Here is a 27,985-nt window from a genome sequence, read left to right as displayed (position 1 = left end):
AAGCATCACTAAGACGTTTTTTCAACTTGGCTGAAAGTACAAACAGAGCAAAATCAGTTAGGGTGCACAGAACCGAAAAAGGATAACTTGGAAAACTGCCTACGAAATCGAAATGTTAAGTTGCATAAACCAAAAAACGAATAGCAGAAAAAACTTATAGAAATGAAAGGGTAGTTGCTTGGCAGTTTGATTGTTTTCGCCCTCAGAGTGACAGCGAAAATAGAATATACTCCCTAAGGGATTGGTTTTGTTTGCTTATTGTTTCAAATTGCTGTGGTCATTAACTTTTTCGACAATGGAACTTTTGGTTCGTGGCTGGGTAGCTGGGTGGCAAGGTGGCTAGGTTCCAAGGTGGCTAGGTGGGTGGTATGGCTGGTGTGAGACTGTGGATGTGGCGTTGGGTGGGGTGGCATGAAGTATGGGCACGAAATTGACTGGCTAAGCCATTATGTTACCTACCTGTACCTGTCCGAGCGGTCGAAGGACCCGGTTACACAACAGAAATGGTACACAGCTTAAAAAAATATCGTTCAAATGTAAATAGGTACTTACTCGAAGGCATACTGACCGACCTCCAGTCCGCCACTCACCTAGGAACAGATTCCACTCACCTAGGAACGCTGCTGGTGACAGGATATGGGCTTAATCTAGGTCACCTTTTCTTTCAGTGCCTTTGGCGATGCAAAAGGTGTTAAGATACTGAAACGGAGGGGCCAGTCTCATCCCTTAATCTTTGGGATGTAGCTGGTGGAATCGCCCTTGGCGGCCACACAGGCTCTCGCGGAGATTCGCAAGGATAAACATACATATGTATATAGTGGCGGTTGGATACAGACAAAAGACTTTGGGGAAGGATAATAGAGAAAGTTGGGGGTAACAGAGGAAGAGTAAGAGGTAGAGAGACAGAGAGATAGACAGAGATAGGTCGACATGTACACATAGATAGAAAAACATATAGACTAACGGTCATGCCAAATGAAGTTCACTATACGTATCAGATATTAGATATCAGGCAGGTAAAGAGTCGGCAGTGTACTTGGGGAGAGATATATGTATTTGGTGGGAATTCAGTGTGTGACGATAGGGCTATCACCTCGAGATGATGTCCGACTAGGAATAAAAACCAAATGTATTGTTGTGTTTTCTCATATATATTTATACATATATATATATTTTTTTATTATACCTTCTATTGTTTTTTTGCTTTTAATTAAATGTTCAAAGTAACAATATAATTAATCAACTATTAACGCTTTTCTTAATTTTTTTTTTGGTTTTGTTTATTCATTTGTTGTGTATAGAACGTCTTTCACATCTAATAATGACTTGAATGGTATTTTTCCAACATTATTATTTATCATTTTTGTCTGTTGTTTCTCTATTAAATTCATTTCCCTATTAAGTTACACATATACATATTTATATATATAGATAATAATGTTTAATCATCCGTGACTTGTGAACTGTCTGATATACATATAATTACATTATCATAACTATAATATTAACGTTTAACACAATATTATTAAACAGAAATCAAAAATAAATCGGCTGAACCATTTAACATTTTCAACATTTATGATTACGTTAAAAACTTGGTTATGATTGAATAATATGTTTTTTTGTTTGTTTTTTGTTTTTCGGTTTTATTCATTTATATTTCGTTTTTATTCAATATATAATAAACAATTAAAGTGACCTTGAACATCACATAAGTATCTGAGAGAAAAACGCAATGGATATAGTAGTAGAATCTAGGTAAACATTTTCTATTAGTATTTAGAAAGCCATTAATAGTTTCGAGTTTCGAAAAGAGCATAGCTAATTGTTAGAGACATCTGTATCTGTATCGGTATCGGTTCAGTAACAGGAGTGCGATGGGAACAAGAAATCTAGTATTAGTTAGGGATAGTAGGCTCCTTTCCCCGTGGTGGTATAACCACCTGGTCATCCTGGTTAATCATCAACTATTCGCTACTCATGGTCTAGTCGTTTCAGCCACGTTAAGGCATTCATTCATTAGTTCGATCGTTCCTAACTTTGTATGGAGCGAGGGGCACTAGAGGATTGCTTCAGTAGATTGACAGAGAGAGGTGTTGAGCCTTCTGGCTTTATTGCTGTCTTACCAATATATATTTGTGTAGAAGTAGATAGAAAAAAAAACAAAGAATCCCGCTTAAAGATAGACAGGAAGGTAAGTGAGAGCACGGCTCGAAAGGATAGTTAGATAGTTGGGTGTTAAACATCATCCTTGTCATCCTTGATGTACCATGTACATCTGACTGCATCTGACATGGTTGCTATTGCGTTTGGTGTGTCAACTATTAATGCAAATTGTACATACATTTCTATGGTATTTCTTGGATCTGTACATTTATGTAATTAACCATTTACAACACCATATAGCTATTTAAATGCTCGTGATAAGTGTGGATGGGTTTGGTTGGGTGTCTGTATACTTATGAGTGGATTATATAGCCATATAAAAACGAATTCACAACGTTCAGAAGTATGGTTGGAACAGTCATTCTCAAATAGAGACGATCTATATAATTCATTTGATGCCGTTTCTGATCATGTCACTATTTGCATGGCTTCTATGGTGTAGTTTGATAGTAATAGTATAGTTCATCTCGTATATTACATAGCTAGTACTTCTGTAGATTGGATGTACTGGATGTTGTTGATGTTGTTCTTGTACTGGCTGTAGGCGTTTTCTTGTGCTGTTGTTCTGCTTGTACTTGATGTTCTTGTTGTCTTGATTGATGATATATCATTTTGTAAAACACCGAGAGAATACATGTCTGAGAGAGACCATCAAGTTGTAGTTGTGAAGATTTTTGGTAGTAGAGTAGTAGTAGTCGTTGTTGATGTTATTTTTAGTTGAGATTGTAGTTAGTTGTTTCGTGTTGTTGCAAATGTTGTTCAGGTTGTTGTTTTCAGATATAAGATTTTTTGAGGCAGAGTAGAAGTGGCGCAGATTAAAGATTTAAAGACAGTGTCGAAATCAAAAGAAGAGAAAGAGAGAAAGACACCAGAGAAAGAGAGAGAGAGAGATATTTATATATATATATAGAATGCAGTGTATTTAAAACATATAGTCATATAAGTACAAATAGTTGGTAGTTGTATGCGTTTCTCGACAAACAGAAAATAATGACCAGTGGTGATATATATTTAAGAAAAGCTCTATCCGGTCATCCGGAACTCGAATGTCCTCCCCGACTGTCCTCCATTCTTCTTGGGAAGTAATCTTGGGAAGGACATTGGATGTTGGCCATGTATGTGGTTAGGAATGATATATTATGGTATTGAAATGTCTGTATAGCTACATTGATAACACGTCCCCGAGCCGTTCTCGTCACAAATCGGATTAAAACTGAAAACTGCCGCTAGCCATGCTATATCCAGACTGAAATTACTTCTTCGAAACCTTTGAGAAATCTCTATTTTTTGTGGATTTAGAACGAGGACGGCTCGATTTCATGATGGTTCATCCATGCACTAGTCCCTCCTTGTACGGACTTGTGGAAACATATTTTTGCGGAACTAACTGGGCCCCTTGTGTGCAACTGGGATGCGTGGTAGAAGACGACAGCATGTAGGAGGTGTATGGCAACCTACCCGTCAGACTTTGCGAAGGGTACTCGGTATTCGTGGAGAGTAGTTTTATTTACACGTGTCGTATGCTTGATGTCTTTGTTTCTTGATAGCCGATTAGCATGCATGTTACTTGTTCTGAATCTGAATCGGAATCTGGGTCCAACATTGATTTTGATTTTGCGTCTGATTGGTTTGGCTCTAGTTTCTGGGGTTCTGGGTACTCGGGTCGGAGGCCAGTGTGTGCGTTTATCGGTGAAATATGTATGCTAAATGTATCACAGCAATATGCTCTAGAACTGCCTAGCGTCTCTTAAAAGCTATTGTCCTTGTCTAAATGGCTACAGCTAGTATATTATCCTTTAGTATTACATATTGTTTAACAATATTTTCTATCGAATGGGCGTTGCCTAACCAAATAAAACCAAATGGCAAATGAACCAACTGAAAGTCCTTGAATGTCCTTGATTATATTTAAGAAATAGGTAGGGGGTATAGGTATAGAGGTAGGTATATTAAGTAGAGTTATCTGGTTTACTTACATTTCAGAAGAATCAACCGGAGAGATCGGTAACTATCTCAAAGAGTTAGAAATTCTCAATTGTGGTGGTGTATGTTGTATGTTGTTTGTACAGGAAAGAAACAAAATGTAACAGCTGTTAAAGATGAATTGCTCAAAAACTTTCAAAAACAAACTGACTGAAATTGTTTTGTAATTGTTTTCGTATTTCGTATATTGTTGCTTTTTTGATCTGGATTCTGGTGGAAGTGCGATTAGAGAATCGGCAATAATAATTTAGCGTATCTGCGTCAGTTCGTTTGCAAGTGTAGTCATTTAGTCGTGGTTAAATTCATGAAAAATATACATTATATACATAACGGGTATATATAAATCTGAATGAAAATTACAACGTATTCGCCGATTTAATTCATAATCTTTCCATACTCATACACACTTAAGTATATGAATTTAAAGTCCAAAGTGATTTCAGCAATGTATTTTCGACGGTTCGACATGATTCAGCAACCTCCTCTGTCGCACCATTCGCTTATTTATTTATTTTAATTAATTTTTTTTTGTTTTTCGATTTTTCAATTTTTGTTTTTATATATTATTTATTCGCTTTATTTCATTTATTTATTTCGATTTGGCATCGAATGTCATCGTGCCGTTTCGATGGTTTCATTATTTTGTTTTTGTCATTATATTTTTTATGTTATCAACTAAACAACGATTATGTATTGTATATTGGGTTTGAGTATATTACATTATCATCGAAGCAAAGTGATTTGAATATTAGTAAAGGCTTTTACTATCTTTGTTTTTAAATAATTTGGTTTATTCTTTAGCTACTTTAAAATTCATTAGGAGTTCACCGTCCTGTTCGCATTTTCATTCCGGATCTCTATTATTTTATTTATCGCATATGGCTTTCGTCGATTTTCGGTATTTAAAATATTGGGGATCATAAATAGGATTAAATTCCGATTTGGTTCAAATTATTGCTGGCGCGTTAAAGGCTAATTTTACGCTTTTATTGTTTAGCTTTTAGTAAAGTTTATTCGTGTTTCTTTTTTTTGGTTTTTGGGGGCTTCCATTGGGATAACGTATTATCATAACAAATTCAATTATTTAGAGAAGAATTAAAACAATTTCCTTTTATGGGCTCAATGCTATTATTATTATGGAATTTGTATTATAAGTGTTTCGCTTTTATTTTGTTGACTGACATATCACTGCATGACACATTTTCCCTCTATTTGAGTTTTTAGCTCATTTACTTGCGTTTCTATTTGATTTTTCAGTTCTGTAAAAGAAATTGAGTATGGAAACAGCAATAAATAAGCATATTTTGTAGAGTAGACTACAAATGTTAAATATGTTAACTGGTATGTATATGTATTTATGGTTGCTCATGTACTGTAACTTGTCTACTGTGTCGGTAACTGTGTGGATAAAATGGTATATTAAATATAGGAGAGAATTCGCAGTTCTAGATTCTAGATCACTAGCGCGCTGTCAGGGAAGCCATGATGCCTCGAACGGTCTAATATGATTCGAATTAAGCTAAGATATAAAAATTAGGGTTGTTATATTTTTAATAAAGTAATTTATTGGGGATTTGTCGTGTGTACAGTCCTGTTTGCAATCGTCCTCGTTGGGATAGAGAGTCAAAGTAGTAGATTCGAGCTTAGAATTAATGAAATAGTTATAGTTATAGTTAATAGATAGGGATAGTAATGACAAGATTTGGTGATTCGGTGAATCGGTGCTGAGGAAATACACATACATATGCAGTATACATGTCGTATATATATTTCACATAAGTCAATCAGTGTAAAATAGATATAGCACACATATAGAGGAAATTAAGGAAAGTAAACGAGAGGGAAAAAGTTTTGTATTGGTTTCTAGTCCAATATTCGTTGATCGTTTAGTTTTATATTTTTAGTTGACAGTTCGGTTACATTTATATTGTTATGAGTGTTCAGTTTCAAAATGCAGTTTAGCACACAAGCTGTTTAAGTGTTTATTTTAATATATATATATTATATAATGGAAGTAAAAGTGCAGTGGGTGAGTTGGATGTTGTAAAAATAAATGTGGAAAATTATTCGAAACGTAATCTAAGAACCCCAGTACTCGCACCTGATATCTTCACCTCAATCAAGCCTAATTTTAATTTGGAAAAACTTTTTCTTACTACTTTTTGTTTGTTTTTCAAAGATTTGTATTTCCTAACACATATTTTTTGGATATTTTTTTACAAAGAGTGAGTATTAGAGAGAAGAAGAAATTGTTTTTCTGTTGGTGGTGAAGTAAGTAGAGTAGTTCATGAAAGGTATTATTACATATAGATTACCACACAAAGAAATCATACGGCTTTACGAATAATCTCACTTACCTTAGACTAATTAATTAAATGACATGAAACCTAAGCAGAAGGACTGCTAACAACAATTAATCGAATTAGTTTTAGCCCAGAATTTATTCAAAATAAAATATGTACAAACGAAAAGAGTCTCCCAAAAAGACACATAATAACAGATGCCAACTTAAATCAAAAATAATGTGGAAATGGAGTGCACGCTGATTAAAAATATAGGTATTTGCAGATAGATAGTTCATATTCATCGTTGCATTTCAGTTGACGGTTAAATCTTAAACACATGTGATATGACAGATTGTAGTTAGGGTTTAGCTTTAGAGTTGGGTTTAGTTTTAAAGTTAGTATAGTAGTTTAGCATAGGTTAGAGCTTACTTATTACACGCACAGGAAACATAGAACAGAGTACAGAGGTCAGAGTTCAGAGTTCAGAGTTCAGAGTAGAGATAGAGATAGACAGATTAGATACAGATAGATAGCGTTGGTTAGTAGCAGTTGTTCATGGAGTTAGATTGGATAGTTCGATTGCACTTATTGGTAAATAGAAAAGACACACAGATGCACAAACATAAACACAGTTACTACTTTCGAGCGCCGTTGAGTATTTAGCTGGGTTTAGTTATTGGGTTTAGTTTCTTGGTACTTGTAGGTTTTTGGTTGTTGGTCAAAATTATGTATTTTGGTATTGTCTGGACTCGACGGCCAGAGGGCCTATCTTCTTATTGTAGAAAATCAGTAGTAGTGGGAGAACGAAATAATAGAGTAACCTAAATCAAAACACAGTTACACAGAGTATCTACCGGGTCCGAGCCCCACGATCGGGGACCGGCCCGTTTGGTGAGTTGGATTAGCAGTAGATAGATGCCAGTAGCTGAGCGAAAGGTTAACGGCAATCAACGGGCACAACAACGACCACTTACTTGTAAAATCGTCGAGCTCCTCCTGCTCCGCTTCGGCGGCGAGCTCCTCGGGCGTCTTCTTTTTCCTCATCAGGGGATTGGGCTCCTCCTGGGGAGCAGCCTCGACGATTTCCTCCTTCTTCTTGATGTTGTACTAAAGGTGTGTAAAGGGTTAAGATCATCAGGTCAGGTTGGATGGATTAGATCATAGATATTATCTTAGAGGCTAACACTTTTTAGGCCACCACGTAGTCGTTGTCTCGCTCCTTTGTAATTCAATCTGACTCCGTTAGGGAGTCTCTCGTTAAAAGGACTCCCTACTAGAGTCAATTTGAACTGCGCCAGGAAGTGGTTGGTTGGTTGGTTGGTTGGTGGCTGGGGAAGCTGCATCTCAGAACACTTTTCAGGACATTTTCTCACTTTATTCACTTTATGTTGGCCACTTACGAGCCATCAGCGAGCACTCACCTTGTCGCGAATGTCTTGCCTCATCTTCTCGCGTTCCTCCTCCATTTTCCGGTGCTTCTCCTTGCGCCGCTCCTCGGCCTCGCGGATAGCTTCCTGGCGCTCCCTCTCCTCCTCCTCTGCCTTTTCCTTGTCGTCGCCATCGTCACCGCCATCACCTCCTACGGCGCCTGTGTGTGAGGAATGCGAGGGAATGAAAGTGGTTAGCAAAGAGTCATTATCTGGCTACGCTTCGGAATCATATAACAATTGATTAAGGTCATTAGGGTTCTCGCGCAGAACTCCTAAAAGTTTCCAGGCTTTTCCGATAAGGAGTTCAACTTGTAATTTAATTAAAATCGGCCGTGACCAATTTTAGTTCTCTCCCGATGCCCGCTGCCCGTTGCCCGGCATTTTGACACATTTGATTGCCCAGCTCCGCGTCCACCTTATCTGGAGGCGGGTTATCTCCTTCAGTTGCGTTCTCTCTGCCACTGACATGGTAAACTATTGGGAACGCGATTAGTTGGGATTGTGGCTTGGCAGCGACCGTCTCAGCGGCTCAGTGCCTTAGTTCGGAAAGAAGAGTGGGCGGACCTAGTTTTCCGGAAGTCTGTCGTCGCATTAGCTGCGACCTTTACTCAGCCGACCTCCCAAAGGCCACAAACGAAACTCAGACTAAGGCCAACAGTGGCTGCAAAAAGTGGCACACTCATTTCGCGTCGGGTAGCCTAAGAGGCAGCACTGCAACGGAAATGATTCTGCCAGCTCTGGCCATCCTGTGGGTGGCTGGCATCGTGTGCGGCCAGAACAGCACGGCCCAGATGGAGAACGAATTGCTGCACTTCTCCTACAAGCTCGAACAGTACCTGGACACTAGCAGGCAGCCTTGCCAGGACTTTTACGGATACGTGTGCTCGCGAAGCGCCAACCTCAGCCAGACGGGACGCCAGCGCTTTCAGAGCTTCCTCAAGGGGGCCGATGACGGCCAACTGATGGACATGGAGGTTCAGCTGGTCAACCTCTTCAGGTCCTGCGAGACGGGACGTGGTGCGGAAGCCCTCAAAGGCTCGCAGCTCTACAGGATGAGCGGAGGATGGCCCGCTCTGGAGGCGGCAAAGTCCGAAGGAGGTCCGCAGCGCCCCAGCAACCAGACCCTGAGCTGGCTGGGTCTATTGAGTCTCTTCCACGAGGTAGGAGCACCCTACTTCTTCGAGACGGTGGTCACCATGCAGTCGAATAAACGGGTGGTGGTGCTCCAGCCGGATACGACGCGGCGCAATACCTTGCGGAAGTTCGAGCAGCGCGTCGGCGAGGTCCTGCAGAGCTTCGGCATCGAGCAAAGCCGCGCTCACGTAGCCGCCCTGGAGGTACTCAGCCTGGAGCGAGCGCGCCGGGACATCGTCAAGGTCGACCTCAAAGAGGACGAGGAGCAGTTCAGCTACGGTTCCTTCAAGCAGCTCCGCTATGGCAATTTTGTTAACTTTGGAAATGCCTCCGTGCCCAGACTCGACTGGGACAGCTACTTCCGGAAGCTGCTGGGCGGCAAGACACCAAAGGACACGGACACGATTGTGGTGAAGCAGGTGCCCCGCCTGATTAAGTACTTTGTGCTGCTCCAGAACACCAGCATGCACCGTCTGCTTAACTGGATATGGACGGACTATCTGATGGGTAGGTACAAGGAATTCCCTTTCTAAACACATCCTAACATCCATTGTTACAGACATCGTGGACACCGACTGCCACCAGCTGGCGGAGACCTATGCCGGCGACATTTACGCCCATGTGGTGCAGCGTGTGACGGCGGACAGGGCGGGGCTCGCCCAGATGTACGCCACTCTAGGAAAGGCCTACTCGGAGCAGCTGGTGGGAAGCGTGTGGATCGACGAAATATCTCAGGTCAGCTCGAGGCAGTTCCTCGGCCAACTCATGCACTTGACCCTCAATGGGGACGAGCGCTTGGACGCCGCCTATCATGATATACTACTGGGACGACGAAGTTTCTATCGCAATCTGGAGAAGCTCCGTCGCTTCCAGCGCCGCCGACCGCCAGTCTCGCAGGCCAACAAGGACCTGCGCGAGTTCGCCCAGGTGTTTGCCACGGTCAACGCCCTGCTGGGCCGCCAGAACCTGAGTTCCCCGCTCAACTACCTCCTGCTCGGAGAGCACTTCTCTTGGAGCCTCCTAGCCGCGGGCAGCAACAGTCGCACCCCTGGCGCCTGGCGGAGCTCCGACTCGGAGCGTCGCTTCAACGCCTTTCGCGAATGCATAGCTGGAGCGGCAGCTGGAGGATCCCCCGCCGACCAGGTTAACCCTAATGATTTGCTCCTGGGACTGCTGGCCCAACGCCAAGCCCTGCGCAGCTACCGTCAGTGGCTGGGACAACCCAATCGGACTACTCTGCAGGAGAGGATCGACTCATTACTGGCCGTCGGGCGGCTGAAGATGTCGCTGCAGAAGCTGTACTTTGTGGGCAGCCTGATCGTGGACTGCCGGTCCGACCAGGGAGTCCTTCAGCAGGAGCGGAAGCGTCAGCTGACACACGCCATCTTGCGCAACTCGCGCGAGTTCGGCGAAGCCTTCCAGTGCCGACCTGGCGATGCCCTCCATCCGCTGCAGCAGCAGCAGCGCTGCAATCCCCTCTAGGCCTGGTTAATTGTCGAGCTTTTCGGATAACTTCGGTCGGACCTTGACATTTTTGCGGGGCGGCTGTTGGCTGTGGGGTGTGGGGTGTGGGGTGTGGGATATGAGGCGTGTTAAAAATCGATATGCGGGCCCTGCAACCATGCAATCACATGGCCGCCCCAATCAATTGATTTTTCTCGGCCCAGTTGCAGTGGGCCAGGCTAGCATATGCTTACGAATATAGTGGGTTACGTACGAGAGAGCACATGAGGCGAAAAAAAAACAGGAAATAAATGGATTTTCTTTCAAAGACTTACATGGAAGCGTTTCGAAAAGATTGTGTTTGTAGAGTTGCGTTGTAGTTGATGTTGTTAGAGTGGTATTTGGTTGTAGTTTTTGGATTATAGAAGAGTGTTGCAGATAGAGAGAAGACGGAATCAGAATTTTGACATAACCAGACTCGAGCCTAGACTCGAGCCCGGACTGGCTATACTTGGACGTGGAAGCATACCAATGAAATTCATTTGATTTCGGGGCGCCCTCGGCAGTTACTGCTATCTGGCCGTGCTCGGGCTTTCCGGACTCCGATGCGGGCAAGTGGATTGTTGCAACCGTTGCCGCAGCCGACGCTGACACTACTGGCTACTGGCCATTCTCGTTGCAGCGGCCTCAGCCGGGAGCACCCTGTGCCCCCCTGCTGGCACTCTGCCGCAGTCGCAGTCGTTGCCGCGATGCTGCTGCTGCCGGTGATGGCTGCCTGGTTTGGGTCGCCGTTGCCATGGCTATCCGAATCGATACCAGCGCTGGCCACGAAGTGCAGTGCGAACGCGACCACGAGCACGCACGAACTGAACGCAGGAAGTCGTCCTTTTCGGAGGAGGACTCGAAATCGGAAGTGGATGCAGAGTCTGAAGCTGGAGATGTAGCGCAGCTTGGGACTTTAGCCGCAGGAGTGCAAACTTGGAGTAGGAGTACTGGCAGTAGTTGCCTGTCCTTTTATGTCCTGTCGCCGCAGTCGGAAGCAGCAGTAGCAGCAGTAGCAGCAGTAGCAGCAGCAGCAGCAGCGACGCCAGCGCCGCTGGACCAATTTGAGTTTTTGGAGCTCCACCACCACGCGCCTGCGCATGTCCCCACGGGCATTGAGTCGGATTCTGGCTCTGATTGCTACACTGATTCCCTGATAAGGGCAGAACCAGGACGTTGCCGTTGCCGTCGCCGTCGACTGCAGCTGCGGTGTCGACGCCAGCTGCGCTGCCACCGTTAATGGCGCAAACGCACAAACTCCCAGCTCCCCAGTGGAGGACGAGGGATGACCACACTTTGTCGCCTCTCCTCTGGCGCTCCTCACCCCCCATTTCCGGCGCTTTCTCTCTGGTCCTCTCTTTCTGCGCGAAAAGGCAACGCACATTAAATTGAATTTATAGTCATCAATTTGGCGAATAGCTTTGTGAATGAACTTTTTAGGGTGACTGTGACTTGATTTGCAGAACCATTTATTGTTTTCATAAATTAGTCAAAGTATTTTATAATAAAAATTGATTTCCGAAAATGGTGTCAAATGGTTGACAGGACCAAGGAGCTGGAGAAGGGGCAGTGCCAATGCCAGTGGCAGGAACAGGAGCAGGAGCTGGGGGCTTCAGTAGCCAAAGTGCACCCGCTTTTATGGGACTTTTGTAATTTGCTTTATGAACTTTATGAACTCCCTCCTCCAGTTTCGTCGTATCTTTTATTTATTTTTTTTTGGGTGGCAGGACATACGTGCTTGGCATGTCCTTACATACATACATAACTTGGCCCGCAAACTGGATAACGAAAGCCCTTTAACAATCGACTTTCCAGTCCCTGATTCAAGATGGCCTCCGAGTAAGTGCACAACTCAATTAAAAACTAATCAAGCCTATTGTAATGCAATTATCATGCCAACATAATTAACACCGCTTGAGAAAGACGCACTTCGTCTTGTCCGGCATTCTAAGTATTTTTTCTTAGTCCTTCTCGTCCTTTGCCGCCTCAGCACCCACTAATGGAAATGGGCAACCCGTTACGGCTCTCAGTCCCGGCAAGTAATAGGATGGGAGTCCTTTAAGGCTGTGGAATCTTTCAATTTGCATGAAAAATGCTCCTGACAGCCAAATACAAAAAATACAACAAAGAAAAAAAAAAGGGAAAAGAAAATCTGCCCGGGCTGTCCGAACAAATTGGTTGTTGGTTCTTGGGGTTTCTTTCCTTCATTCATTTCATCATCCGGCTGCTTCCTTTGCCGTTAAAAGCTTTACTTTTCGCTGCGTGTCATGGCCAAAATGAGGGTACTTAATACCTTTCTGCCACAGGGGACTGGGGATGAGAGCCGCGGGCGGGATGGGCACGCACTACGCTCGAAGGAGTTGTAGTCCTTTGGTCCTGCCCCGCACCCACAATACATCACAAAGTGTTTGGCAGAAGTCATAAGTCTGATATACGAGCCGCAGCCCACGGATAAGCCCTAGAGTGTGTTTTATTGCTTCAACTGCTATTTTGAATACCAACACGTCAGCGGAACCCGATGCGGATGCCAGGCCAGGCCAGGCCATGCCAGGCCCAAAAGAAGAACTAAGGAGCCAGCGTAATTGTCTTATCCACAGCCATAAGTCTAAGGATGCGGATGCGGATGCTGATGCTCGCTGGGTGACATTTATTCGACTTAATACATGCTTGCCCAGGAATACGACATTAGAGTTCCATTTCCATTTTTATTGTGCTAGCGGTCGTCCACATTCACATTCACATTCACATCCAGATACATTCACATTTTGTGCATGGAAATGGAGAGGAAGCTGCTCTCATTTGTGTCAAGTGTTCCATGCCCCCTGGTTCCGGCCCGAGGCAGCGTAATTTTTTGCTTCCTCCTCCACAAGGAGTTGGTGAAAAGGCACGAACAGCAAATTATTTTCTTGCTTAATCCGGTTCAAGCCCGCTGAACTTGGCTGGGCCGCCAGTACGCATCTGGGTCAAAGGCCAGGCCCGGGGAAGGGGTATGTGTGAGGACGTGAGCCTTCTAAGGAACTCCCGGCTTAGCACGCACTCCCCAATATTTTCATTGTCATAGATGCTTATTTGAACTACCATATTCCATTCGTAATTACATTTTGAGAGACTCAAAGAGGCCGCACTCGTATGTCCTTTAGGTGGGCCAGGCCAAGCCAGCCCAAGCCACGAGGCCCAGGACGAGGCAAGAACAGTCAAAGGAGCAGTGTCGACATAATTGCAAGTGTTGAAATTATGTCGACACTTTGTCTTTGAATGCTCGGTTCTGTGCTGTGTTCTATTTTGACTGACTTGTCTTGCGGCTCTCGAGGCACGGAACTAGCGTTCCGTCTGGCTTTCCTTGCCAACGGAAGCGCTGAAGGAGCAGCCAGAGCAGCCAGAGAGGAAACTGCCAGAGGAGGGGCAGGACATCCCGTTGACATTTCGCAGGCTGCACACGACTTTGCTTATAGCGGCAGCAATTAGTTTTGCCCCGTAAATAGAATTCACTCACCCATCCATTTCCACTTTCATTTCCCAGCCTCCTTACTCCCACTCCCACTCCCCTATCCCTTCTCCCTGATCCCTTTTCCATTATTGTGTTATCCTGTTCTCATCCCTGGGCCGGGAATGCGATGACATGCCAGCAAATGCGAAAATTTTATCAAAAATGCTGCACAACTGCGCATCATGTGCGGTCGAAAGCCGAGCAGCAAGTGCATGCAAATATTTTCGCCTCCGTTCGGCTCACGGGTATTTGTGGAATTTTTAATATACATAATTTATTCCAGACTCATGACAGTCCCAGGATGAGACAGAGGCCCGTCTCATTCCCCCATCGCTGCGCGGCCCATTTATGACTTTCGGACAGGCCGCAACGCGTGAATTACCACATCATATTCGGCGAGGACTTTGCGGATGAAGTTATTTCAAAAATTTGATCGATGTACTCGTGCGGTGAGGCATTCAATTCCGGGGAACAAGGAATTGAATCCTTGAAGTAAACAGGTCGTGGCGCACGTGCTTTAGACAATTGAAATATTGCCGACATGAGCAATATTTGCCTGATTTACATGGATGGCCTGGGTGGGGGACCAAAGGAGGATGCCAAAGGACACCGGATGACACCCACTGCTGTTCTCGGAGAGCTATCCTCCGCACGAAGGAATGTGTCGCAGTCGTCATATGTGTCAAAATGTCTGCTTATCGGGACGGATATGTGTACGGGTGTCCGAGAATGCGGTGTTTTGGGGGAGGAGGAAGGACCTCCTTTTTCATGGGACCCAGCACTTGTGCTGCTGACAGATTCAACGGGCGAATATCGAGCTGGTGTTCAGGATGTACATACATATATTATGTAACATACTATACATCGGGCAATAGACCCACTGCCTTAAAGTGTGTCATCGTGTGGAGTATCGTGGTTTTCATTGCTATACTTTATAGATATACTTTATTCTTATACTTTACCTCATTGTAAATTCGTAGTATATTGGTTGAGTTGTAGTTAGAGTAGTAGTTATAGTAGAATAGTAGAAGATGTAAGTAGTTTTGTAGTTAGTATGGTTCCATATTTGTTTAAGTAGTACAGGCAGTAGAAGAAGTAGTTCGATAGTAGAGTAGAGTAGTAGAAGAAGTAGAAGTAGATAAAGAAGCATTTTAAAGAAAACATTTTTGGCAGAACTAAAAACTTTGAATGGAACGTTAGAAACAGTATACTTTAAACCAAATCAAATCAATCAAAAACCAATAATCTGTGGTCGTTTTAATGTCTTAAAAACACAACTTAATCGATAAAACAAACTCAAGGCAATGCTAACTATGCGCAGTTCGAATAAAAATGTTTCTCGAACTGGCACTGTGGTGTTCGAATAGAGGACGTGTTTTTTTGAATCCGTGTTTTTTGCGTCGAACCAGTTCAAATTTGCTGCCGAATCGAATAATGAATGAAAGCTCTTTTAGTTCGCATCTGTTGGATCGTAAAATGCAAAGTTTGCGGCACGCTGCACTCTGCACTCTGCGCCAAAAACTTTATCTGAACTGAATAGCTCTCGAATGTGAGTTCGGTTGGATATCTTTGAGATGCTTTCCAAATACTTGCGTATCTTTTAGGTGGCGTGCACTTGCAGCGTGGCAAACTGTGGAATTGTAAGATATTTGGAGGCATCTTTGCCAATTTCGAGTCATGACACTAATTTTGCGGCTGATGCTGAAGCAGAGACTGACTTTAATTTGAATTTGAAATTTTTTTTTTTCGCCACTATGGCGGCATGCCTGATACGGCTTCTAGGTGGGAATGAATGCCTAATGGGTGGGTGGGGTGGTTGATGCTACAATACTATGTAGTTGAAACGGCGTCAGCACCAACACTAAGTCAAACGAGATATAAGGATGCACGAAGTAAAATGTATAAATACGATAAGTTGAGAAAGTTGAGAAATTACCGCCTGCAGCATCTGTCGAGCGTGTTGTGGTCGGGGGGAGTAGAGGAAAAGTTCCATTAATATTTCAGTCTCTATTGGGATTAGTTGCGACGCTTGTGAATTGCGATTTGAGTTGCAAGTTGCGAGTGGAAAGTGGCGAGTTTGGATGTGAGTATATAATAAGCACTGCCACCACTGCGGATGAGTGTGAGCAATGGTGGGCATATAATAAGTGGCATAATCATAGAAGTTGGCTAAGAGAAAAAGTCGCTATGAGCTGGTTAAGTAGGGGGGTAGTAGGAGGGTTTCAATGCGGGCGCTATCCCTACAAAGTGGAGCTGGACCAGTGCCCGAATGGACAAATCCTGGCCAGTCACTTTGCAGAGGAGCAAGGATCTCGGGGTGCATGGACGGAGACGGAGGCGGATGCGAACGCGGTGGCTGGGTGTGGGCATGTTCATGGGCATGGACGTGGGTGTGGCATTCATGTAAATATACGAGAGTTCGAAATAAAGAGCAGAAAGACGGCGAGGGTTGGTAGAACAGGAAGAAATCGTAATAGAAGAAATTGAATTGTGTTTTCTGTATGTTTTTTATCGGGGAGATGGCAGCTGTTCATTGTGTGGCTTTTGTTGTTCGTGTTCTTGTTGTTTCTGTTGCTTTTGTTGTTGGAGTCTGTGTGTATGGCATTGTTGGGTACACTGCAGTGGGTGGCTGGTTGTAGGATGGGAGGGTCTGTTGGGTGGGTTCCGGGACTCGGAAAAGTCTGCAGATTGCTGTGCACTTGGGAGTCGTTTTTGTGTATTTGGGCTCGGTGTGTTTGTCAAGCTCTTATGTTTGTGTGTTTTACAATGAGGTAAAGTTCGGCTGTGAAGACATTGGAGGAATGAAAAAAATTCTTTATTTTTTTTTTGTTTTTTTTTTGTTTGCCTATTCGAGGGATACTTTCTTTGGAGGACGAGTCAGTGTAGCATGATCTATGAGTGTACTTAGCTTAAATAAATTACGATAACTCTGGATCTACGTTAGGAAGTTTGGTGTGTGTTGTTTTGGTTAAATCTGAGCAAGGATTAGATGATCTAGGAGCAATCGCGGACGCGAAAGGTTAAAATTAGCTTAGTTTCAAAGAGAGCTGAGCTCAAGTATCGGGTATTGATATTCGGGTTGGGAGTTGTGTGCGGGTGCATAGCTCGGGTCGATTATAATATGCGTTGTTGTATTAGAACTTAGGATTTTTCGATAAAATTGACTATGGTATTGGTTGTGCAATGCTAAGCTTAGGAAAAGAATATTTTTATATTAGATCATTAAAAGCCTTTCTTGCAGTTTCAATCTTGAACGGCAGCTGGGGTAACTATTCAAAAATTTCAATCAAGGTTCAGTCATGCTATTGCCAATAAAATAAAATCTCAATCCCCATTCAAAACTGAAACGGAATCGGTGAACTGTAAACAAAGTGTGCTTTTTTATAATGCTTCTTTACTATGGATATTTTTATTGTTACTAGATATTATTCATAGATGTTAGTTTGATGTATTATCTCTAAAATGTATGATCTAGTCGTGTTAGTAACTTACGCACAAAGGTTATGGAATAAATCAGAAGAGATTCTTGCACGAACGCTTACCTGAAAAGAAAGATATTATAAGTAATTATTGTATAGGATTAGTAAGAAGTTAATACCAAACAATTATTCGACAATAAAATACTTTTTCCCCTAGTTTTGAGCAATAAGTTATTGGTAAGCCCTTAACCCTTTAAGGACATAGTCTTTGAAACACTTCCCCGTACGCCCCCATGCAAGGCCAACAAATCTGTAAGCGGATACAACAAATCCATAACTTATCCTTACGTAAGACAGGCAATAGTAATAAAGGCTAACGCGAGCTCAAATAAATTGTCTGATTGCGAGCGCAATGGTTGACAATGGAAACGCATTAGCTGGCTTCATATCCTGCCAGCCAGCCCACTCCCATTTCACTCCCATTTCTCTCCCAGACCCTATCCTTCACCTCGAACTGTCCGGAATAGAGCCGCAATCTATAGCCGGGGAGTGCTAGAAGAAAACACGGTCTGTGTGATAATTGACAAGCGGAAACGGAGCTCAGAAATTGCTGAACAATCCTCCGTGCCTGCCAAGAAGTCACCCCGTCGGTGGCTTTTATGGACAAATTTTATTCCATTTTCACACAGCCGCACTTTTATGGCGAACTTTAAGAGGCCGCTTTCCCGCCTCATTGGGCGCCAAAAGTGGCAACCTCCGGGTTAAGAGTCCGAATCGAAAGAAATATCATGGTAAGATATTCTGGGAACTCAAACACGTATGAATATGCACTTATATGCGTACACTAAGTCCGCCACTAAGTAAGGATTATTTAATTCGGGTTTTTCGGGGTTTAGGGCCATGCTAATAGCGTTTCCGTGTACTCGCCTGCCAAACTTGACAGCCTAATGGCCGACTGTACTGTAGCCACAATCTGGGAGAGAGCCGAGCTGTCAGCCAGCTTCAGTTCCGGCTCGACTTTGGGGCAGGCAAGTGTGGCAAATTCAGCATCAATCTACACAATTAAGTGTATCAATTTTGCTGGAACCACTTCCCTGCGCATTCGTGCAGAATTTTTTCGTTTCGATAAGCGACTCGATGCTCTATGCTCGGTAATGTGCCTCCGAACGGCTGCATCCTTCTGCGAGGAGCAGTGAGGGATGGATTCTTCAATTCTTGGAGGGGCGCTTGCAGCTCGCTTGCAAATTGAACAGAAGGGGCTGCCACCGCGGCAGTCGTCTCGGTAAATATAGGAACATTATGTCACAGGAGGCTACCACCGCTACCATTTACATGGGGAGAGACATGGGATGATGGGACCTGGGAAACTAAGGAGGAAACCATGATGGGTTCGTTCGCATGTTGTCGGCTGATAAGCATTTTAACTTAAATATTCCCGCCCTCATCTGGGCTCCTTTCTGAAAGCATTCAATGATTTTCCGAGCGATTGCACAGCCGCTGATTAAACAGCAGTAGCAGCAGCGGCACCCACAATGGGAACCCAATGACATTACCTAATGCCTAGGCGGAGGAAGGGGCTGGTAGCTGGGAACTGGGAGATGGGGCCTGATATATATCTAAAAGCATTGGCCACTTTCATGTGTTTAATTTTATTTTGTGTTGCTGCGCAGCAGCTTGAGAGTGAATTATGTATGCCCCTGGGTCGTGGCAAGGACTACATATATTGATCGAATGCCAAAAATAAAATGCCCAGGGTTGATAGCTCGACTCGATACCGATACTGGGTGGGTGTGGGGCTTACCTTTAACGGCGCTTAATTGGTTTCCAACCATTTGTTTGGCTATGAAGGCCGCCATCTTTAAGCTTTAAGTCTCTTCACGGGCGTGGCACCTAGTGAGGTCCTTCTGGAGAGTCCTGCGGATCTTGCGGCACTGCACTCGCGCTCGGAGCTGACCTTTCCTGTAACCAAAGAGAAAAGGACAAATTAAAATGTCGTGTACGGCAGGATGGAAGGACGAAGAAGATTCGACAAGCTGCCCTGTCACCTGCCCGGTCCTGATACTTTAAGCCGCTTAGCTTAAATGCCTTTGGTCGGCGGCAGACTCCCCGAAGAGTCGGTTCGCTTTGGTCCTTGCTGAGACAGTTCTTTGCGAGTTCCCGACTCGTTTCAAGTCGACTCATCAATTGCAGCTGCGACTCTGGCCCGTGGTGGTGGTGTACCTAATTCGGGGAAATCTAATATCTCTGGCTCGGCCCTCTAGTACAATAATGCCATAATGAATGTGGGCTCGTAGCCCTCCGGCCGAAAATTTTCAATTTTATTAATGCCTCAGGCTGGTGGAAGCAGCATCAGCATCAGCTTCAGCAGCTCCGGTTACGGGCTCCGACTCCGAATTCGAATCCGGCTCCCTGGCCGTACATCCTCTTGCCGCCGGCCTTGCCTGTCTCTGTCTCTGGGTCTGTGTCTGGGTCTGTGTGCTTTGTATGTAACCATGTATTAATATTTGCGCAAATTGGGCTAACGAACTTAAGCTGAAGGCGGCGACTTGCTTTCCGACTATCTGCGCAAATTAAAACAACACCAGCAAACGAGCAACGAAATTAGATTGACATAAAAAGCATTTACGAGAAGGACGAGCCAGGACCAGAGTCCGTATTTTGTTGCTGACTTGTGCGCTGTGTCCTGCCTCCTGCCTCCTCATCCTGCCTCCATCCTCCAGCCCGCCCCCATTTTCGGTCTAAGCTAATGAATTAAGCTGATGCTGCAGAGCAGTCCTATTCGGCAGTCAGTCCTTTCGTCAGTCACCACTGGGCAGACAGTTGAATTGTTTATTGGCCAGAGCATTTACATTTTGGAAAATTCACTTTAATCTTCATCCAGGCCGAGAAAATTAGGCAAGCAAACGGGTTTTCTACGCTCCGGCAGGAAAACTCGGGCAGGAAGAGCATGCCTGACTTAATATATGTAAATAGAAGCGAAAATTTATGGCATTCGTGCTTAGAATTTTATGGTCAGGTGGGCCAAGGTGTGGTCCCCAACAGTCCGCCCCATAACAGCCCCAACAAGAACAAGATCCGTTCGTCCCCTATCCGCTTTCCCGCTATCCCTTATCCCCTTTACAAACAAACGCCGCTCGGCTGTGGCCTGGCTATCCAATTACGTTTGAAGTTTTCTAATACGGGAACCAGTATGAAAGCCAAAGCCAATAAACACGCAAATAAGCTGCGTTCGGTTCGGTATAGTATTGTTGCCTGACTCCAACCTGACCATATATACCCCTTCCGTACTCACATTCCTGCCAGGGTCAGGAATAGGGTCAGTGAGTGCGCTACAAAGCAGGCTAAGTAAAAATATCAAGTATACGCCGTGTTGGCTTTAACCTGGAAAACTTATCGTCGTGCAGGAAGGTCCCCCAAAAAGAAATCTTTTAGCTTTTTAGGAATTTCAAAGATTTATAATGGGACCGCAGCTTTGAGCGCGTCAAAATGTGCAAAAAAATGTGCAAGCTGCGAGAAAGTTTGGAAAAACATTTAACGTGAAATGCGTAAAAGTTTGGAGCATACTTGTCGCATTCTTTGGACACTTTCCTGATAGGTTTAGGGTCTCAGGTTCAGACCTCAGGCCTGGAACTCACTTACCTGGTCTCCGTTCAGCAAATATTCCGTTTTCAGATGGCCACCGATGGCTGTGTGTGAGTGGGCTGGGCTTGGGCTTGGGCTTGGGCTGTCAGTGTTTTTGTTGTTGAAGTAGCAAAGTTGGAGAAATGGCTGGCGTTGAAGTGTTTTTGTTTTAAAGAAATCCGCAGAGGAGAGCGAGCATTAGACGGACAGGGTTTCTGGAATGGCAAAGAGCAGAGGCAGAAGACTCATGAGAACCGTATCGATTGCAGATGATATCGTGCATGATAGATATATTCTGTTCGTCGCCCCGATAACTAAACTCCTATGGCGCTTAATTTAAAAATATGGCACCCATACACGCTTCCTCTAACGCTACCGCTACCGTTAACGTTACCCTCTTCCCCAAGAGGCGCATTGTGTTACTGTTATTTGTTATTGTGCTTGTGTTGTGTTCGGTTGTGTTGTTGTGTTGTTTTGTCGCTTGCTTTGTTGCTTTTATCGATATTTCTTTATTAGGGTTTCTTTTATGGGAGCGTGCACGTAAGTGCCCATTATGCCAGTGGAGGGAGGCCTAAGGTGGAACGGGGGGGTCGCAAACAAACAAAAATTTTACGTAACACGAGCAGCAAACAAATTCGATTGAGTGTTGTTGGGCCCCCGATAGCTTATATGCATCTTTCAGAACGTCGAAGTTTTTTTGACCGAATTTCTTTTTTTTTTTTTTCGCACCGATTACATAAAGCACTCAGTTAACTGGTCGCGTAATTGAATTAGCTCGACAGATTCTGGTGCTTATAATTAAATTAGATTTCCATTTGGCTGCTCAGAGAGACCAGCGGGCGCCCATTGCGTCTCGGACTGGGGTTTGATGTTTCCGTTTTTAACCAGTTTTTTCTGTTTGAATAACCATAAGGAGGCGAATATGCATAGAGACCGTTATGTACACGTATACTCGCTCAACTCCGCACTCGCTTTCCACTGTATGTATGTGTGTGTGTGTGCGTGTCTGTTTGTGAGTGTGTAGGGCCCAGTGTGTGTGTGTGTATGTGTGCTTAATACTTTTTGGTTTTCCACTTTACACCTAGGCCGTCGCCATGTTTCATTCGGCGCTTCTTACTTCATGCTATGTTCGCACTCTTCTGGACGCCACTGCCGAGTTCCCTACATTGAAAACTTGGGGCTCGACTGGGGGCTGCTGCGGCGCATACAGCGGCAGCGACGGCGACGGCAACGGTAGCGCCAACCGACGCCGGCAGCGGCAGCAACCGCCATCGGCCCCCCCAACGCCCCTAAAATCCAATAAAGAATCCACGAAGCTTGCCCCAGCTGGCCTGGGTTTGAGTGCTTTTTACCGTTTTCTGAGTGAAAACGAGCAGCAAAAAGCGAGTCAACTCTTGCCGCCCTGCTTTCTCCCACAATGGCAGATGGAATTTCCACTCGAGCCGCTAAAAGCTGAACGGACATGACGCTCTGCCTTTATGTAATGCCAGTTGGCTTTCTGCCTTTCGGTTCCACTAATAATCTATTTTTTCGCTGCTACTTTTTGTCTATTACATAATTTGGCTCCCCTCGTCATCGCCGCTGCGGCTTCAATTATTCTCGCGACTCACTCGCTGGCTCCCACTCCCTCTCTCCTTTTCTCCTTTCGTCCCTGGTAGACGTACTCGAGCACTCGAGGACCCGAGCCTCTCTCTTTCTCCCTATCTTGACTTTTTGACTTTGAAATCCAGCAGCGATGTATTGCCTACTTCTGTGGGCCGACGCCTGCGCCTTGCCAATATGACGATATTGATTCGTATTCGGATTCAGACTCGGATTGGGATTCGGATGATTCGGGTCTTGTGATTTTTTCAAAAGGCCAAACGCTGCTGATAACGCTCCAGCCGCCTGAGCCTGTTATCGCCTTTGTTCCATTGCTAACGAGTTGTGGAAGCCGTTACCCTTCACCCTCCTGCATCACCCCAACCCCCACGACTATCAGTCGCATCCGCTATCTGCCGCCCTGTCCTTTGTTCGCATGTCAGTTGCCATTTCGGTGTGGTGTATGAGTTTGCATATGTAGTGGCGGGCAGCCACAGCTCAGGAAGCCCGCAGCTTGAAAGAAGGAAATTGGCAAGTTCTGGCCACGTCCGCCGGCGGCCTGAGCGCGGCACTTGGCTTGGCCGTGGCAACTGCAACAGAGGCTAGAGCAGAGCTCCAGATTTCTAATTAGTGATATACAAGTCCTTCCTCGCCAAAGGCCACTGGACAAGTCTTCACTGGATTGTTTTCCACTCAATCAATTATAGTTTTCGCAGCGGACAGGGCTGGCAGCACGTCCGCCCCCCTTTTCAGGATATGTCTCCACTCTGGTTTATATACCAATCAATTATATTTCAGCCAGCGAGAGCTGCAGTGTGCGATTTAACTTTTTCGCCACAAATTGCTTATTACTTCTGGCTTGGCTTGGCTTGGCTCCCTGCTTAAGTCACGTCACGTCCTGGTCTCCAGGGCATTGCAGTCCACTTTGCTGACGGCTGATGGGTGGCAGATGGCAGCTGATGGGGTGGTGGGGTTGGCATTTTTTTTTTTTTCGCCCTTAAGAGGCTAGGACGAGGAGGAGTGTGGGTGTTGGGGTACGGAGTCTACCCGGAGACAGAGTGTCTTTGATGGCACAAAGAAAGTGTGATTGCGAGTTCCAATCCACTGACGCTGGCGCCCTTACCTATAACCGTCGAAGGCACAGTTAAACTACAAATATTCCGTGTATTTCCCACTTGGCGCACTCGCGCGGCACAACAGCGACATTACACTGACTGAGAGCTCCACGACGACGTATACATACCGAAAAAGTTGTCGCTGCCGCCGTCGCTGCCCCAGAATCTGGCTCTGCCACTGCCACTGCCACAGTCGTTGCTTTTGGCCGAAAACTACACGAAATTGCCGAAAAAGGACGAAACGGGGAATATGCCAAAATGTAGGCAATGTAAAATGTTTTAGCCATGCGAGAGAGACAGAGAGAGAGAGAGAGAGGGCGAGGAAGAGGGCAAGGGAGATGAAGAGAGCCCGAGCCAGAGCACCCTCTCTCTTGCTTTCCCGAGCTCTTCCGCTTCTGCTTCTGTCAGTTTTGACAGCTGACCCCCAAAACAAGCGAAAGCTTGTAGGCCGAAAGCTCCCAGCTAATAACAAACTTTCCCCCCGCACCGCCACACCGGGCTAAAAGGGGCATAGAAGAACATCCATATGCTTACATAAGCCTAGCAGCTTCCGTGGTCCGATAAACAAATTGCTTTATGGCCAGATTCGGATACGGAACCGGTGACAGGTTAGCGTTCGCTAATTTCTGTTGGGGGTGCCGTGTGTGGGTGCGTTGGCGCATTTATGGCGACGTTCCGCCAAACAACGACGCACCAGCCGGAAGATGTCGAGTGTAAGCGGGGCGCTGATAACGTCGACTTGTTTACCTGAGCCTCCAGGATATGTCTCCCTTCCTGCCAGGCGTAGGCGTGCAGGCTCCGCCCCGCCATGGCACCATGTTTGGGACACAAATTCCTGAGGGTGTGTGCGTGCGAGGGACGTATAAGTAATTTATATAAATTATTTAATTAAGCCATACACGTCATCATGCGGTGGCGGGGCCCATTACTTTGATTAGAATCAAACCCATTTTACTTTATGCCACCTGTTATGGTATGTTCGGCTTCTTGGGCTCAATCCTCCCGGCCTCATCATCCTTTCTGTCGTTTCCCTCCATCCGCCATCCTCCATCCCGGAGTATGGCGCACTTCATCCTCTATTGGCTTTGTTATGGTCTTTTTTTGGGCCTGTCTCTTGCCATTTCGCCTTTTTTCCCGTCATCGGTCGACGCGTCGAAAGGCAAATTGGGCACATTTGGCGCTTGGCTGCCGTTTTCAGCTTATTTCGACTCTAATGATAGCCGCGAGACTACCCGCTCCGTTCGCCTGGAGATTTTCTCCGGAGCTGTAAACAAGAATGTGTCGTTACATCATGCAGAGGACGCCTACGCTGCCAAGTCCTATGGGGCCAATTGGTAACAATTTGTTAAAATTGTACAGCGAAAGGCTATAAGGCTGAAAATTCGTTTTTCAAAAATAAAACCAAGCCTATCTGCAGATAATCTTTACGTCTATAAAAGGTGTTTCAAGGGAAACATCAGTATCTTATTCATAAAAACATACGGAAAGAGAAACTTTTCATGTCCAACTTTCTTTAAGCTCTCCAAGTATCATATAACTCGTAAAACACTTAAAACTGTCTCCAAAAGTAAATGCAATTACACATTAAATGGCTAGTTAGTTGCACTAACTTTTTCGTTTAAGTTGAGACTACAGAAGTTGTGTAACAGAACCCATCTACAGAATCAAATTAATAAGTTCCGTGTCACTGAAATAATGAAGGCTGCTTCAGCTCCCACCTCCAGGGGCACTTGCGGTCGTTTTCAATCAATGAGGATTCATCAGCAGCCGCTGCAAAGATGACAACTGAACTTCTCTTCACTTCAGCCGCAGACAATGTCATTTTGGCCCGCAAAAGCACAAACCCAAACCCAATCCCCAAGCCCAAGCTGCCGGATTGAAAACGAAAAGTACAGAGTGAGGGAGGACTTAAGCTGAGGAATGGGATGAGATGGCATGGGATGGGGGCGTATGACTGGCAGAGTGGCTTAATTTAAAACGGTTTCATGTTGTGATTTTGACAAATGATAATTTTTTGCATGTATATGTGTCGGCTGTCGGTCGTTGGTGGTCAGGCTTTGTGTTTGACATGTCAGTGGAGCCCCGGCTGGCGCAGAGATACTCGAAATCGTATCTCCTCCACAGCTCCATGGGGGCGATAATGAGCTGGCACAATGTTCCGGACAGATAAATTCCAGGGCACCGGAAAAATATTCCGAATCATCGCCGGCTCGACCGTCATATCGCCGGGACTTTGTCAAAGGGTCGTTAAGTAAGTAACACCAACGCAGGACGGGGCGAAAAAGTTTCAGTTTCTTTCGGGTACATTAAAAACTATGTAAGCCCACCAGTTGAGGGCTGGTTGGGCAGTTGGGCAATATCAGCACATCCGGGCGAACAAAAGGGAGTCGCCTGTCGGGGACAGCAACCGGGCAATCAGGATTCAACAGCCCACAACCGCACACAGCGGCATTGCACCAATTTATTGACTTAACAGCAAAAAATATCAAAATCCACTTCCACAGCTTTAGCTTTGGCTTTTGGTGTTGCCATGGTCGTTGCCATGGGTGCTGCTTTTTCTATTACCGGGCTCAGAGCGGAAGCAGGACTTTGCGGGCATCTGACCAGAAGCAATAGGGCGAGGAAATTGGCTAAATGTGTATGAACGGCAAGCAGCATGGATGAAAGTGCTCCGGACAATCGACGGATTCCCAATGAACTAGAACAAAGTGACAGTGAGTTAGAAATTGAATTGGAACAGCCTCTGAAAGCCGATCCAGAGCTATCAAATGGCACCGAATTGGCCTGGCCTAATTTCGAGGCTCGCATATTAAAGTCCACGGTCAACAGCGTCACTCTCGAGTGGACGCCCCTGGAATGTGCCCTGGTCTACAGTATCGAGAAGTACCATAAAAGACGTTCCTGGCAGCAGGTGGAGTGGAGCTCCAGCTCTCCCGTGGAGGTGACCAACTTGGAGGAAAACTTTGTATATCGACTGCGTATCAAAGCCCTGCGACTCGCTGAGGATGCAGGAAGCTACGTGGCGATGGCTATATCTCCTGATGTTATTGTAAATATTTTAGATTATAATTAAATATAATAGTAGCTAACAAAATTAACAAAATATTATTAAAGGCTTCCACAGTGGCCGCCCAACCTTCCACCAACTGCCTGAGTCGCGCTATCAGGAAGGGCCAGCAGTTCCTGGTCAAGCGGATGCTGCGCCGACGACCGAGTCTGATTGAATATCCGGCCCCCAACGGATTCCTGCCGCTGGCCAATGCCATCATCCAGGGAGAGATGTGCATCATCGATGTTCTGCTCTCCGCCGGCTGTAGTGTGCACCTCGGCAATCCGGGCAATGGTCGCACCCCACTCCATGTCGGTAAGGGCATCACGCTCATGCTCCACAATGACCAAAGGGATCTATTTCCGTTCCAGCTAGCCTTCTACTACGGACACTTGCCGTCGGCTCGCATCCTGTTGAACAAGAAGGCCAACCTGGAGGCGATGGACAGTAATGGCATGACACCCGCGCACTGCGCCGTGGACGCTAATCAGCTAGCGATGGTGAACTTTGCCCTCGAGTCTGGCGCCGAGGTGGAGGCCAGGGACTCCTGCGGGTGGACCCTCCTCATGCGAGCGGGTAAGAACCACGGAAGGGGCGAAAGGAGCTCTGCTCAAACGGAATTTTAACTTGTTTTTCGGGTTCAGTGGTTATGGACGCAGACCTGGAGCTCATCAAACTGCTGGTTACCCACGGCGCAGACCTGGCGGCTCTGGATGGCGTTGGAAACTCTTGCATCGACTTGGCAAAACTCTACCACAGGCCAGAAGCGGAGGATTACTTTGAGAGGGTGCTAAAGTTTAGGCTGGAAAAGACTGCTGCTGCGACCGCAGACGCGGTCACAAAGGAACAAATTCAAAATGCCACTGAAAAGGATTTCCCCGGCGGTAAGGAAGGACAATAAGAGGGCTTTAATGGGTGGCCGCGTCTGAATGCGAGGGATTCGAGGAATTTTATTTTTCCGTCGCTTCAAGCTTAAATACTTTTTGGGAAGCTCAGTTAAGAACGTGCCACGCCCCATGGAGGTTAGGGGGTGGATAATGAGCATGTAAATGGCTTGGCATTTTCACATTTTCCTGCGAAAAAACGAAACAGAAATTTGAAATGCCTTAACTTCAGAGACTCTTTAGAATATGCTTTATATAATCATCAAAGTAATTCAGACATAAGATTTAGTCTATACTATATATATACTGTATTGTGGTTAAAAAAATTTTCGTTTTCAACTGGAAA

The 27,985-nt window shown here is 45.3% G+C and overlaps 3 protein-coding genes across 10 annotated transcripts; 2 read left to right on the top strand and 1 right to left on the bottom strand.

Annotated features, from left to right (window-relative positions):
* Positions 1-308: 308 nt before the first annotated feature.
* Positions 309-23,823, bottom strand: LOC6500979 (complexin). 7 transcript variants are annotated; one of them, XM_014911345.3, is made up of 8 exons: positions 23,715-23,823; positions 21,029-21,225; positions 19,191-19,348; positions 15,907-15,918; positions 7,856-8,013; positions 7,409-7,541; positions 4,143-5,408; positions 309-2,804 (listed from the first exon to the last, which is right to left on the bottom strand). In XM_014911345.3, exons 3-7 carry the CDS (start codon positions 19,243-19,245, stop codon positions 5,335-5,337), a joined length of 432 nt encoding a protein of 143 aa, XP_014766831.1. In that variant the 5' UTR covers positions 19,246-19,348; positions 21,029-21,225; positions 23,715-23,823; the 3' UTR covers positions 309-2,804; positions 4,143-5,334. The 7 variants fall into 7 exon arrangements, with proteins under 7 accessions (XP_014766831.1, XP_014766827.1, XP_032311978.1 ...); XM_014911341.3 differs by lacking the exon at positions 23,715-23,823 and adding an exon at positions 22,128-22,214; XM_032456087.2 differs by lacking the exon at positions 23,715-23,823 and adding an exon at positions 22,070-22,084.
* LOC6499613 lies at positions 8,253-10,775 on the top strand. The gene is made up of 2 exons (XM_001954256.4): positions 8,253-9,505; positions 9,558-10,775. Exons 1-2 carry the CDS (start codon positions 8,587-8,589, stop codon positions 10,478-10,480), a joined length of 1,842 nt encoding a protein of 613 aa, XP_001954292.1. The 5' UTR covers positions 8,253-8,586; the 3' UTR covers positions 10,481-10,775.
* Positions 23,824-24,072: 249 nt separating the features above from the next.
* LOC6499615 (ankyrin repeat and protein kinase domain-containing protein 1) lies at positions 24,073-27,722 on the top strand. 2 transcript variants are annotated; one of them, XM_044716589.1, is made up of 4 exons: positions 24,075-26,755; positions 26,821-27,070; positions 27,131-27,331; positions 27,400-27,722. In XM_044716589.1, exons 1-4 carry the CDS (start codon positions 26,363-26,365, stop codon positions 27,654-27,656), a joined length of 1,101 nt encoding a protein of 366 aa, XP_044572524.1. In that variant the 5' UTR covers positions 24,075-26,362; the 3' UTR covers positions 27,657-27,722. The 2 variants fall into 2 exon arrangements, with proteins under 2 accessions (XP_014766152.1, XP_044572524.1); XM_014910666.3 differs by lacking the exon at positions 27,400-27,722 and having other exon boundaries at positions 24,073-26,755; positions 27,127-27,325.
* The last annotated feature ends 263 nt before the right edge of the window (positions 27,723-27,985 follow it).

Source organism: Drosophila ananassae, chromosome 2L (assembly GCF_017639315.1).
Source record: "Drosophila ananassae strain 14024-0371.13 chromosome 2L, ASM1763931v2, whole genome shotgun sequence".
NCBI classification, from domain to species: Eukaryota; Metazoa; Arthropoda; class Insecta; order Diptera; family Drosophilidae; genus Drosophila; species Drosophila ananassae.
The sequence above is the reverse complement of the archived record's forward strand: the minus strand, read 5'-3'. Positions and strand labels throughout refer to the sequence as shown.